This window comes from Calonectris borealis, chromosome Z (genome assembly GCF_964195595.1).
Source record: "Calonectris borealis chromosome Z, bCalBor7.hap1.2, whole genome shotgun sequence".
Classification (NCBI taxonomy): Eukaryota; Metazoa; Chordata; class Aves; order Procellariiformes; family Procellariidae; genus Calonectris; species Calonectris borealis.
Genome location: NC_134352.1, coordinates 10,351,630 through 10,364,880, shown reverse-complemented (window position 1 = coordinate 10,364,880; position 13,251 = coordinate 10,351,630). Strand labels below are relative to the sequence as shown.

The window sequence follows — 13,251 nt, the reverse complement described above, 5'->3', positions numbered from 1 at the left end:
TGTCCCTTTTCACATGAGTAATGCAACCAAGAGAAGGTTTTTGTTTCACCTGGCTCTCCCCCAACACCCTTTCAAGTCAACCCTGCTAACATACCCACATCATTTTATAGTGCATTGACACAAGCCCAATCCATGGGCTTCCAGCTGAGTTCAGTACTGTGTAGCCCTCAAAGAACAAGGTCCTTAGAGGTATTTACGTATCTAAGTGCTTTGATACTTTTGGATCTGGTCCACTTAAGGTTTGTCTCATGGCTCTTGTTTATCCATCTTCCATGGGGTGCTTTGGCAAAGAAGTGTAAATCCAGTTAAATACCTGAGGAAAGGAAACCAGCCTGGGAGGGAGCCTAACTGGGCTGATGGAGCCTTGCAGTGGCGGTCAGTCAGGGACCCATGGTTGGGGACTTGGTTTGATTGAGGGCCTTCTCCACCTCATGAGGCTCAGTGGAAGCAGGGTGAGATACCCATGCTCATGGGGGCCATCTAGGCTTGCTGCCCGAAACCAGCCATGTTTTGGGCGCGGATAGCATCGTATGGAAACCAGAAGGGAAGAGCAGAGGGCAAGGAGATGGCAGGGAACAGGAAAGAGTCATGCTGTGAAAGTCTGGGTCCACCTTGGGCCAGTGCTGCACCCCAAAGCCACGCTTCTAGAAGCAAACAAACCTTACCAGGGAGTGAGCAAGCGCCCTACTTTAGCACCTTCCTTCTTTCACTCCAATTAACTAGGGCTGAACACTTTCTGCCTCCTCCATACAATGCGGGGGTGACAAAGCTGCCTGGCAAGTCAATTCCCATTGTGTTTCAGGAAACTCCACCTTTCTCCATACAGATGACGCTTTGCAGAGACCCAAGCTCTTCCCTCCTTTCTAATGACTGGTTATTTGCTTGCAACACTTTCGAAGTCTTGTGTGAATGTTGCAAAGTGCTGCTTCACCAGGGTTATGTCATTATCCATGTGTTTTTACTAACATTTTCCTGGCTTCTTGTGTTTCAGTTGCAGCTTGAGGACTTGATGCTCATTTTAAGGTAAGGCCAAGAGAGTTCAGCTTTCCCAGTGCTGCAAGAGGAAGCGCTTGTTGGGGACATTTGTACATAAGCACCCTGCCTCACTCCGAGCCACAGCCTCTTGCCGTCAGTGACGCCCCAACGGGGAGTGCACCGCTGTGGTCTGTCTGCACCCCCAGTGAAACCCTGCTGCCTCATGGAGCTGTTTCCAGCCTCCTATTTCCCAGCCAGCAATACTCCCAACAGTAAGAGTTCAGTGCAGCGTGGCTCCTTGCAAAGCGTTTTGTATGCCCAGCCACAGCCCTGCACCAAGCTGTCTGCTGAGGCGATACAGAGTTTGCAGTTGCTCCCAGCAAGGGCTGGCTGGAAGGTCTGCTGCACCCCAGAAGCTCGTATGGGAGGAGGCGTGCCCAGGGCACTGGGTGTGCATGCTAAGCACAGCAGCATTTTCTGGGGTCCCCATCCCAACTATCTCCCCCTGGGAAGCTCGTGAGATGTGCCATGGCTCTCTTCCTGATCCTTCGCTGAGCCCAAGAGGGCTTGCTGTGTTAGTAACACAGGTGCCATCGTGGTGGGCTTGGCACTGATAGGGCCCTGAGACTGATGCCAAAGCATCAGTCAGCACGTCCATCCGGGTATCGGCTGCTCCCAGAACTTGGCTTCCAGGCGACATCCTTGGAAATGAAGGTCTTCCCATGGTCAGTGCAATCCGCCCTCCAGATGTCACTGCTGCTGCACAAATCCGCGCCACGCAATCCGCCCCGCGCAGTTTGCAGTAAGGGAGAATGTGATAAAGTAGCTTTGCACGCTTTTTTTTCTTCCTTCATCGATTTTTCTTGCTGCTACTGCCACACTCTAGATTGGAACAAGGCCCGAAACATTTCCAGCTCCTGGTGGCACATCGCCCTGAATTCACTGCAGAGATGACACATGCCTGGGACTGAGCAGGAGCTCTCACACTGACACCACATTTAGTGCTTACCGTAAAAGCTTTCTTCCTGGAGACCCCATTGATAAAGCAGTGAGTAAGGGTGCCAATTAACCAGGGCTTAGCCAGAGCTAGCAGCAGACCCTGAGATCTGGATGGCATTTGGGGGGTTTTCCTGTTGTTTGGGTTTTCTGTTTGTTTGTTAGTTTGTTTTTTAATTTTTTTCCCCCCTGTGCTGTTGCTGATGTGGCAGGATAGCCCCTGCCCCTCGGTCTTGCACCACGTGAAACACTGGGATGCTGTTCAGTCTTCAACCTGGGGAGGAGTGCAGGGCTGGACCCACACGCTGCTAATAGTTTCCTGGACTGCCCATCCTAGTAAATTCAATAACTAGAACATAAAGTCATCTTTAGTGCTATATTTGCTAATATATGTAGCTCTGGTTCTGCCTAGCCCCGTCCCTTCCCTGTTACAGCTTGTGGTGCTCTGACTTGGCTTTCTTACACTACAGACCCCGTTGTGGGGTTTTTTAAATCTTCTGTTCCCACTCACAACTGAAACACTGTACCAAATGCTCTCTCTCCTTTTAAAGCAGTTTAATCAAACCCACCTTGCAGAGCAGACCTTTTGCCTCTCCATTTGCTTTGCCGTTGCAGTGAGGCCTCTTAAAGCCACCTACAACTATTAGAGGCACAATATCCTCACCTTATATGGGACTATGCCAGAAATGATGGATAAAATGTCTCTTTTATAGTCCTTAACTACTTTGTTAAAAATACTGTAAAGCTTGGTGCATGCCATTTTGACTATGCAATGGGGCGGCAGGGATTTTAGATGTCCTAAGTGTGTGTTATTAAACAAATACCAACAACTGGTAACAGCAGAACGCATTGCAAAAATTCCTGAGCTGCTGCCACTCACTGACGTCACTGCGTTAGTTTTGCAATGTCTAAATGCACCCCTGCAAATGTCCAGTTTCCGCCTTTAATTCTCATAAAACCCAAAGGAGAGGTCTAGAAGGAGTTGCTTTTCCTACTGTGTGCCAGTAAGTCTGATATGCTAGCCTCTTAGCACAGAGCAAGGAAAGGCAAGGGAAGACAGAAAGCCTCTTCGGTGTTGAAAAGTCAATAACCTCATTTTCTTCATAGACGTAGAGACCAGAATTGGTGGATAAATTATCAGGCTTGTTTTCTAACCCGTTTTCGGACCTCCAGCAGTATTTACTAACTGGAAAGGAAATCCACATCTGACTTTTCTCCATAGGCATTTCTGACACTGTGTGCACACGGGAGAGGAGGGCTCGTGTTAGGGAGAGCACGGACTGAATGGCTGTGCTTGGCCCTAGCCAGCTCCCACTGAAATCACTGGTGTCCTCAGCCTCCTCCCGTGGGCTGTAGAGCCGGGTTATAATTAAACGCCTGCCTATTCCTGGCACAGGGAGGGCCAGAGGCTGGCGTGAAACCTGCCCAGTTCTCAACAAGTCCCTGCGGCCGGTCTTCAGCTGCCACGCAGCCGGCACCCTGGCACCCTCCAGCTCTTGCAGGCAAACGTGACGGCAGCTTCCTGGCAGGGGTGAGGGATGGAGTCTCTCCTGGTCTAGCTGACCATGAGAGGGGGACAATGGGCAAGTGGCTGGATGCTGCAGCTGTGCATGTAAGAAATGGATGACCGGCTGAAATGACGTGCTTTGCCGTGCGGGATGGCAGGGGGCCTGGAGGTGTGAAGGAAGCAAGGTAAGAAAGCTCGTGCAATTCATCATGAAGCAGATCTGGCCTCAGTAACCCTCCAGAAGCATGTTAATGGGAAAGAAATACTCAGGGATGCTCTTCTATCTGCAGCTGACACCACTGAGTGGAGAAAAAGAGATCTCTCCTGCCTCTAAACAAAAAGACAGAAGCAGTCAAGGAGGGGAGACCCACTGCTTTGGGAGGTGGGAGACAAGCCACTCTCCTCCAGCCATGTGCTGCTTGCAGGGGTACACCTTCCTGCGAGAACGTGAACAAACAGGCAGCTTTATAGAAACACAACACAGGTTTCTGTTTTAATGAGAAAATAATTATATACTTGCATTGTAGGCCTCACAGTCACTATAAAACAGAAGCAGGATAACATTTAAGTGGTTAACATACAGAAAGCCAGGTACTGTTGAAACTGGTTGATAAGTCATGACAAGGATGCCGCCTGTTGGTTGCCAAACACATCAATGCTACTGTATTTTCCTTCAGATAATGTCAGTATGGACCAAGATGAAGCCCAAACCGGCAGCTTTTAAAACGAATTGTTCAGAAAACCTGCACTGTAACCCCAAACTGATTATAATCACAAATGCTAATGCTTAACTATTTCTCAATACACAGTTTCATTAAAATCAGTCTTTGCCACGGGAAAGGATCTGAGCATTTCTTTTGTGGAGACAAAGTTAACTCTGCAATAGTGCTCTTTTGTTGCATTTGATATAGTTATATATAGATAGATATGTATTACTGGCGTATACTTATAACACCTAAGCTTGGTAGCATGCAAATGAAATAACAGAGGCAAGTAAACTGCACTGCACTCGTGTTACCACAGCACTGAATGTGTGCTGCTGACTACGAGTGTCCATAATTTCTGGAAGAGAAAAACTCTGCTGGGTGGAAAGTTTGGCTGTCCTGCACTGATACATGCAAATACTTTTGTCACAGGGGCTTCCAGCGCAGAGGACTCCTGCCTGGCCTCTCTCCGCCACCACATCCCCTTTCTAGGGGAACAATTTAATTTTCACTTCAAAGACTGAGGGCCGATTGGGGCAATAGGGGAGGATGTGGCAAAGCATGAAGAGATGTCTCGTGATAGGTGATCAATGTCACTGGCTTCCAGTGAGCGAGCAGGAGGAAAAAACAGGCCTTCAGGTTAAAGAAAATAAAGATGCAGGTTCCTGGGAAGGCAGCCCAGGGCTTCTCCGGTTTCAGGGAGCAAATATTGGGGGAAACTCTGAAGAGCATCGTTTGGTGCAAGACCACCTCACTGTAAGTACAAGGGTCGCCTCCTCTGCTCAGGAAACCCCTTTTTCCCAGTCTCACTTACGGTCTCCCCAAGGGTGGAGGGAGCCAGGACTCCTCTTGGTACAGATGCGCAGAGCTCATGGATGTGGCTACATGACGTACGGTCTCACTAGAGTGCTGCTTGGTGGCGTTGCTTTTCCTACAGTCTTATGGTAACGACCCGCCTGCAGACGAGAATCACAGTTCACTGTCGATTGCCATGTCTGAACAACGCGTCCACTTCATTAGGTATGTAGTTCCTTCATAGGCATGGTGCCTCCCCATGCACCTGGGCTTAGAGCGCATCCTTGAGATAAGCTTGCCGCCCTTATCACAGTCCACACCCAGTTCAGCAGGGTTTTCTTCTGTTCAATAGCACTTAGGGATACAATTGACAGAACTGAATTAATGGGTATATATAATTGTATTTGCTACAAGTCCCTGAAAATAAGCCTCAAAATGATAGCGTCCATGGACAGAAATCACATGCTGGAGGAACTGAAGGCGGGGGGGATCATTTGGTTGCAAGCTCTGTGTTTGTTTAAGAAAAGCACCAGAAGTATGTTCACAGTATCGGTACTCATTTTAAATGAGCTCACTGTTTCAGGATAAAACAGCAGAGCAGGTCGTGAAACCAAGGAAAGGCTTAAGGGAGGACCAGTATCCTGGATGATGATTTTTTAAAAAGATGTCAAAATAATAAGTGTTTGTTTATAAAAAAGACATAATATTTCATATAGAAAAAAGCTCAGTGTCTTTTTTTCTGTCACCTCCCAAACTTGTTGGTTTCTAGTCCAGAAATTATGGTTCCCAGTTGTAAAATATTCCTATTGTATTGCTTGCGTGAAAAGAAGGAGTAAACCCGCAGCCTCTATACTACATACAAATACAAAGCACAAGAATAAATACCACATTTCTTTTCCTAATTGTCAGCTTACAAAACTGGTCAATACTTTGCAATTGTGACTCATGCAAATACCATGTTGGGTCAAATTTTAATATCACAAATACTGCATTAACTCAGTGCCTTGTTTTTATATCCCCTTTCAGAAAAAAAAAAAATTAGCACTCACCCCTATAGCTGGTAAACAGCTTTGGAGAAAATAATCAGTACACGCGCTGCCATACACTTTCTGGTATGCCAGTCTCACGCACACCCCCGCACACACACGTGCACACACGCCTGCACACACATGCCCACATGCACACGCAGATCCACACTAATCCTTCACTGCTGATCCCAAGCCTAAGCAATAACTAAAGGCTCTATGGTTTGCTTGTAGCACTGAAAACACTGGCTGAATGGCAAACAATGTGTTCTTCCCTTGTCTGCTCTTCCTTGCTCACTCCTTCCAACTCATTATGCCCTTTAGCTTTTTTGTTGCCTGGAAACGTGAAGACTTCCACAAAGCACTCTACTTCAAAGGCTTTTTATGTTGTATAAATATAGTTGAAGACGTAACTATCTTTCTTCTTTATTTCATACCTCTTTCTAGGCCAGAGTCTGGCTTAGTTCAATTATTGCCTCATTTAAAAATTAAATGTCCTTTATTTGTATCCCTTTCCCACTAGCTTTCTACATCAGATTATCCATCTTCATAGATTTTACACATATGCCATTCTTTTCCCTCCCCACCATCAAAAAATAGTTGTTATCCGCTAAATACAGATTTTCTATTTAGAAACTTTGTTATGTAAATATGCTCTGAGAACCTGGAGCTCAGGTGATATTGCAAGCATATAGGATCCTAAAGCTAAGGTAATCCATTTGGCTTAGCTCTCATCCCCATCTATTCCACTCCTAAATTGTGATGGCTTGTGTTTGCAACACAAGGACTGTTTTATTGAGTCTACTGGATTGTACATTTGCAGTAATTGCCTCCCTGTTTGCTTTTTTTTTTTCTTTTAAACAGATAAATTACTAGAAAGGGGAGCAGAACCCACCCCCCCAAAAAAACCCCAATCCCAAACCCAACCCTTCAGTCCCCTCACAGAAATAGCAACAAAGGGCAATTATCGTTGTGTTTTGTGGCTGGATTGAGTTTGCTGAAGTAACGCCGACGGTCTCGGTGCAGCGGCTGTGGGAGGCGAAGGAACTGCCGGAGGGTCCGATGGGAGCTGCTGGGGGGACGGCGATCCTGGGAGCAAGGCAGGGCTGTCAACTGGGTCAGCAGAAAGCGTGAGCGTGAGCCCTGGCTGCAGGCTCCTTCACGCCGACCTCCCGCCACGCGCCTGCAGCCTCTCCGGTGGGGACAACCGCCCCCTTGTCCCCCCCCGAGGGCTCCCACGCCCTGCACCCTCCCCATTGCATTATTCCAGAGGGCGGGAGGAGGGAAGGAGAAGGGGGTATTTTCTAGGTGGGTTTTTCCTGTTGTTTTAGGATTGCCAGGGGTCGGATCATTTCTGTGTCTATGTGCATCATTGAGTTTGTTGTGTATTTAATAAATATTGGACTAGAATGCTGCTGCTTTCGTGGTGGTTTTTGTGTTTGTTTTTTTTTTCTTCCTTTCTCTCTTTTTGGTTTCGGCATGCCTGGTCGCTGTCTTCGCGCTGCAGCGTGGTTATTCGTCCTCCTCCCGGTTGGCATAAATGCCGGCTTCCCAACGCAGCGCCAGAGCACTCTTTCTGCGGTTCACCCTGGTCGCCTCGAGGACCTGGTCAGGAGAGAAAGGGAAAACACAGCACATCACTCAGCTGCCCGTGGTCACCGCACCGTGTGCCCGGGCAGGCAGGGACCAGCCGGGCCAGCCCTTCCCGCGGGGCTCCCAGTGCCGGACTCATGCGATGAAGCACTTGCCGATGTGCAGGTGGGGGGGATGGCACACAAGAGCAAAGCCACACCATGGGAGGACAGAAGTGGTAGGAGTTGTCTGGCAGCATTCCGCTCGCTTCAGGGGAGCCCCGGCTGACCCTTACCAGCCCATTGCCCCCAGCCTGCCTGGGGAAGGCAGGGGACAGGGTCTTGGTCCTCTCCCCAGAGGCAAATGCGCACCTTCAGTACCAGGAGCCAGCAACCACCCGGCAGCTTTGTCCAGAGGCTGCTGTGGAGCTGCACGTGCAGCCTGGAAAGCAGTCTGCTGCTTATTTCAGCACGTCAGCCCCACAGGCAGAAGCAGGCAGCCCCCCTTGCATCTTCTTCTCGTGGTCTTTGGGCTAATGGGAAAGCCTATGCACTGTGATCCAAGTGCTCTTGGAGTGAAAAATCACTCCATGCATATGGGAAAGGAGATTTACACAAGGAGGACCTGCACAGCCTGCAGACTCTAGTACAAGATGGGCCCTGATACGTTTACATATTTTTCATACACACACACACACACATATATAAAAACATACACACCGTGTATGTATTATACACATGCACGCACAGAAACAATTAACTGAAAAAGTAAGAAGCAGTTTTAATATGTGTTTTAACAAGGTTAAAAAAAAAATCAGACAAACCCAAAAGGTGTTATTGTGATGTGTGTCTGATGCACTCCTTGGCACATAATGCATGGTGTTTTCCTCCCAGCAGAGCGAGACATGAAGGGGTCTGGGGCCTTCTCACAGAAGCACGTGGCAGTGTTATTTTCTGACCGACACTGAATAACAGCTCCGTGATCAAACCACAAAGCTGCCAACGTCCACTGCCCACAATGTGTCTTAAAACAGCCCTCCCAGAGAAGTAAACTTCTGAAATGTTTAAAAAGTCAGTTAAAAAAAAAAACCTCTTAAGAAGTACGTGACTGTTCACTGAACCGACGCCTGCCATCCCCGTCCCTAACGCGCCCCGCACGCTCCCTGACTGCGGAGGAGTAGTTGGCCTTCTGAGAAAGGACGATGCTGTTTTATTCTTCTGTGTAGAAAGTCAGATGCAGTGAGGACTTAAGACTTGACTGGAATAAAAATAAATAATTTAAGACTAAAGCAACTCTTCTTTCAACTCGTGACAAGCTGTGGTTGGGAAGTACACAGGTACTAGGGGCTCCTGTACAGGCAACGTCAGCTCTGAACTGTCAGCTGAAATTACAGGCTGTAACTTTGCTTACGGGAATGAGAACACACCTCTGCATTTACGCTAAGACCCAGACGTCCATTCAGGAGCTGAAGGAGGGTGGAGTTTGGCCAGCTTTATTATTTCTGTGCCCTCCTAGTTTCTTTTGACTATGACTATGAGCAAGCCAAAGAACTAAAGGCAAAATCCAGCCAGCTGAGGTAATTTTGAGCTAAAGCTCCATCTGCTTCCTGGCACTGACCAGGACTACAAAGCTGGTCCATGTCTATTGGAGGGATATTTTGCTGAAATTTTGCCCAAAATCTGCCTCCACTTTTTGCAGAGCAACTACCAGAAAGGGTGAGCAGGGCTGAGCAGTTTCTATTTTACCCAGTAGAGGGCAAATACGCTCTCCAGATTCATCAAAAAAAAAAATATCGAAATCAGTAAAAAAACTCCTTCTGAGATATCAGCCTGTAAGCAGCATATTGGAGCTACTCCCACTGCAGGAGGGAGGATCAGCAGTTTAAACTACATGTTTGGGATTCCAAGTGCCCGAACCAAGGAAAGGCAACCCAAACCAAACAATGGAGAAGTAAAACTGGGACTGGGTATCAGGGCATCATCTTGTTATCTTCTCAGAATAAGAAAAGACAGTTGCTGCTCCAGGGTTAGCAATGAAGGGGGGAAAAATACCAGTGATTTTTTTTTTTTGGATGTCAACAGGCAAATACTGCTAGACAGGAGACTATCAAGACCAGCATGGGATAATGATTAAATAAAACACAGAAAATTACTGTTCTCCCCACTGGATATTGAAATTTACATGAAAAAACAGCAAATTCAGCATAAATTTAAAACCAAAAGTGCCACTGTCAGAAAGTAGTCGTATATTTAAATGAGGTCTGCTGAATTTGCCCTGTAGATCTATGCCAGCTGAAAATAAAATGGATTTTACATAATCTACAACAGTTTCCATTCAGTGTCTTCCTTGTTGGAAATCACAATGTTGTAATGGTCTCTGGTGATGGCTTGCAACAGTCAGGACCCTTAAACTTTGAGGATTTCTGCTCTGGATCAGACAGCTCGTCTTTGTCTTAAAAGATGGCAACGGGGTTTCTTCCATTTATCCCCTATCTGCAAACCTGCCCAGAAGCTTGTCTACTTCTGCAAACGTTGCTGGTTGCTCCAAGGAAAACTGTTTCCAGAATTACAACACAGATACTATGAGGGCATTGAATGTGGACTTCGCGTTTGCAGGAAAACAAGTACTGATGTCTGGCTTAGTATTAATAAACAAGCCCACGAAATAGTAGAGCAAATACTAATAAGGCAGAGGTCTTTTTGAATAGTTACTCCAGAATTATTCCTCTAATCTACTGAAAAGAGTGTTTGACCTAAAATAACCCTAATTTTTACTAGGCTGTGTCAGTTTTACACCCGCTAGAGGAAACAATAGGGTAATTATAGCATGCAACTGGAATGACTGAGTGGAGAATTGGGACTCCTCAATGGAGCATTGAATTCACAACCCAGGAAGCCGCTTGCCTAAAATAGCAAATGATCTCCATCTTAAAATATTCTTGGCAGATATCAGAGCTGTCTGTAGACCCATCATGAGTCCAGCACCCAGAGGCTCTCCACAGCAGGTCAAAGGAAGGAAAGACTTTTGCTTTTGTTGTTGTGGCTGTTTTGGGGGCTTGGTAACACACTGCATTTTGGCCACGTTACAAAATGCTACCTCAACGCTTCGCAAGTGTCCTCCCTGATGATGCCCCACGTCAGCTCAGCGGGTGCAGGCAGGGCGACTCGGGGCCAGGCTTGGGTGGTCAGGGTGTCCTAAGGCAGCCAGGCTGATATCTGCATGCAGAATCTGTATACCGAAAATCAGAAAGATCATGAAGCAGACAGTTCACTCAAGCTTACGCTGAAGAACTGCGCTGGCTACGTCCTAATGGTCAGTGAAAAAAGCAATGTTATATACAATATCTTATTTGGGAGAGGCAATTTGACTACTAGCTGCAATAGAGGAGGAAGAATTTGGAGAGCAGAAGTAGGTGTGAGGGAGAGACAAATGTACCAAGATAAGTAGGGCTGTAAAAACTGCTCTTCACCTCTCTTTGCAAAAAATTGCTGTGTGGGTCTTGTGGTTGCAGTTCTGAGGTTTTGCTAAGAATTGCTGAGGGCTCTTTCCTGACAGATTTCATTTATTTTTGAGGATTTCAGGACGAAAAAAAAAAAGATTGAAAGAGCTACCACTGTCAGGTATAAGATGAATTTATCTATCCATCCTGAAGATGGAGACTAACCTGTCCCGAGTTTCCTTCCAAAAGATGTAACAATAATTGCTCTCTTACTGGCAACAAGAGAATAAAAAGCAAAATACAGATACGCTTCAGCACCACTGAATGGAACCAACTAATATACAGTGCAGGCTAATTTTTATTGAACAGTAGCAGCAAAACCGATGTGAAAGGAGCTTAATATTTTACTGATTCTTCCTGTCTGGACCTGGAAGAACTAAAAGCAGCAAAACCAGAAAATGCAAAGGTCTGGGTGTCTAAAATCTACCCGTACCATGCGGAAAAGTCACTGCAGAAGACACCTCCGTGGAGCACACCGTGCACAAAGACAGAAGCACAAAGGCAGGGAACAGGCTGCCTGCTCCTGCAGATATGAGCGTTCCCACCCAGGAACGATAAACTAAATGCTCTAACATAAAACTGGAACCACTGAGGGACGAAGAACATCTATTTCTCCAGTATTTTCTTTACTGTACCTACTTAATGCTATTCACTGAATACACCAGCTTTCTAGGGAGCACAGTGAGGAGCTGGGTATCTGAGACAAAAATGCGTTTACCTGACACAAGTAACAGCTGCTGGCCAGTATTAAAATAACATAAACCATGTGCCCTCTGCCATCAAATCTAGTATGTTGATTTTCTGTTTTGTATCACAAAAATTTTCAGCAGCTTTCAGCAGTAGCTTTTCATGTTGCATAAATGTCACCTTACTGCAGTATCTCCTACAGGATGACTGATATTAAGCAAACTCAGGATAATGTCCCATAGATTTGAAGATACATGTAGTTGTAAGGACAAAAGCAGAAGATCTCGAGGATAAAACCAACCTATATGTGTGCAGGCATGTAGTCATCTGTGGTCTCTTTAAAACAGTAGACGGATGTGCTTTAAACACAGGTTGCAGGAATTTGGAGGTGATAAAACCACATCAATCTAACAAAGCAGGCTGTGGTGTGCTGCACGTAGCTTAACTTCAGCAGCTACTGTACTTTGCTGGGGCTTTGCTGCTTACCGGAGCGGAGCCGCCAGGCTGACTGCATGCAAGCCCCTGCTCCCAGCCCGCACAAGCACAGCTGGGTCAGCCCCAGCGCTGCCCATGATTAAAATTGAGCCACCTGCCTGCACCGGGGCGGATTACGGAGGGCTGTGGTGAACAGGAGCCACAGCTCAGCTCTGGGGTCAGTAGAGAGCAGGAGGGCATCATGCCTTCAGTCCTCCTCTTCCTTCTGAAACAACTGCCTGGCTTCAGCTAAACATTTCCAGTGAGAACCAAAGGGTTTCTTCAGTCTGAGGCTCCATGCTGGGGATTAGCCAGGTGGCACACCTTCACCTGCATGCAGAATCGCTGTGTCCTACAGCCTTTTTCACCTCTATCCCCTTTCCCATACATGCACATTCATTTCCAGCTCATTACTCCTTGCGTCACTATAATTTTACAAGGCGGACACACAACCCTTCTCAGCAGAAGGTCAAGAGCTGGGTATGTAAAATCTACACCTGATCTTTGGCCTCTCATACAACATCAAATGCTCTGATCACTACTTACCATTCATAAATCGTAACTCAGATTATTATGCAGATATTATGGGGGAGAAGAGGCCCAACCTGTGTTTAAAACCAGGTCTCTGAAAGCACGCTGCTCTTATACTGATTAACTCTCTGTAAATACTCTACACAAAGACCAATCACTGGCTTGTATCAGTGAGATAAAACCCACACTAAATTATTTAATGAATACGAAATGGCATAGACTTGACTTTGCTTTAGTCTCCCGGACAGAAAATATTCATATACTTGTCTTGAGGTAGTTGATGTGGTCAAATATGTTATGGAATAGGGAAATAGTGGAAGGTTCATGTTTATAAAAAAATGCTGATGCTGGATGAATGAATGTCAGTCATTGCCACAATCTGTTTGTGTCTCTTAGAGAAGTCCAGGTTTACACATATGTCTGCACAAAAAATTACAGGCAATTGAAATGTCCACATTATTGCGCACCTCGTTCCTACAAACATTG

General features: G+C 46.5%; 1 protein-coding gene across 1 annotated transcript in view; it reads right to left on the bottom strand.

Moving 5' to 3' along the window:
- Positions 1–6,862: 6,862 nt before the first annotated feature.
- Positions 6,863–13,251, bottom strand: part of LOC142076050 (PALM2-AKAP2 fusion protein-like) — a 225,776-nt gene continuing 219,387 nt past the window's right edge. Inside the window, 1 exon segment of the mRNA XM_075138404.1 lies at positions 6,863–7,607. Within this exon segment, the coding sequence (XP_074994505.1) occupies positions 7,515–7,607 (93 nt within the window). The 3' untranslated portion in view covers positions 6,863–7,514.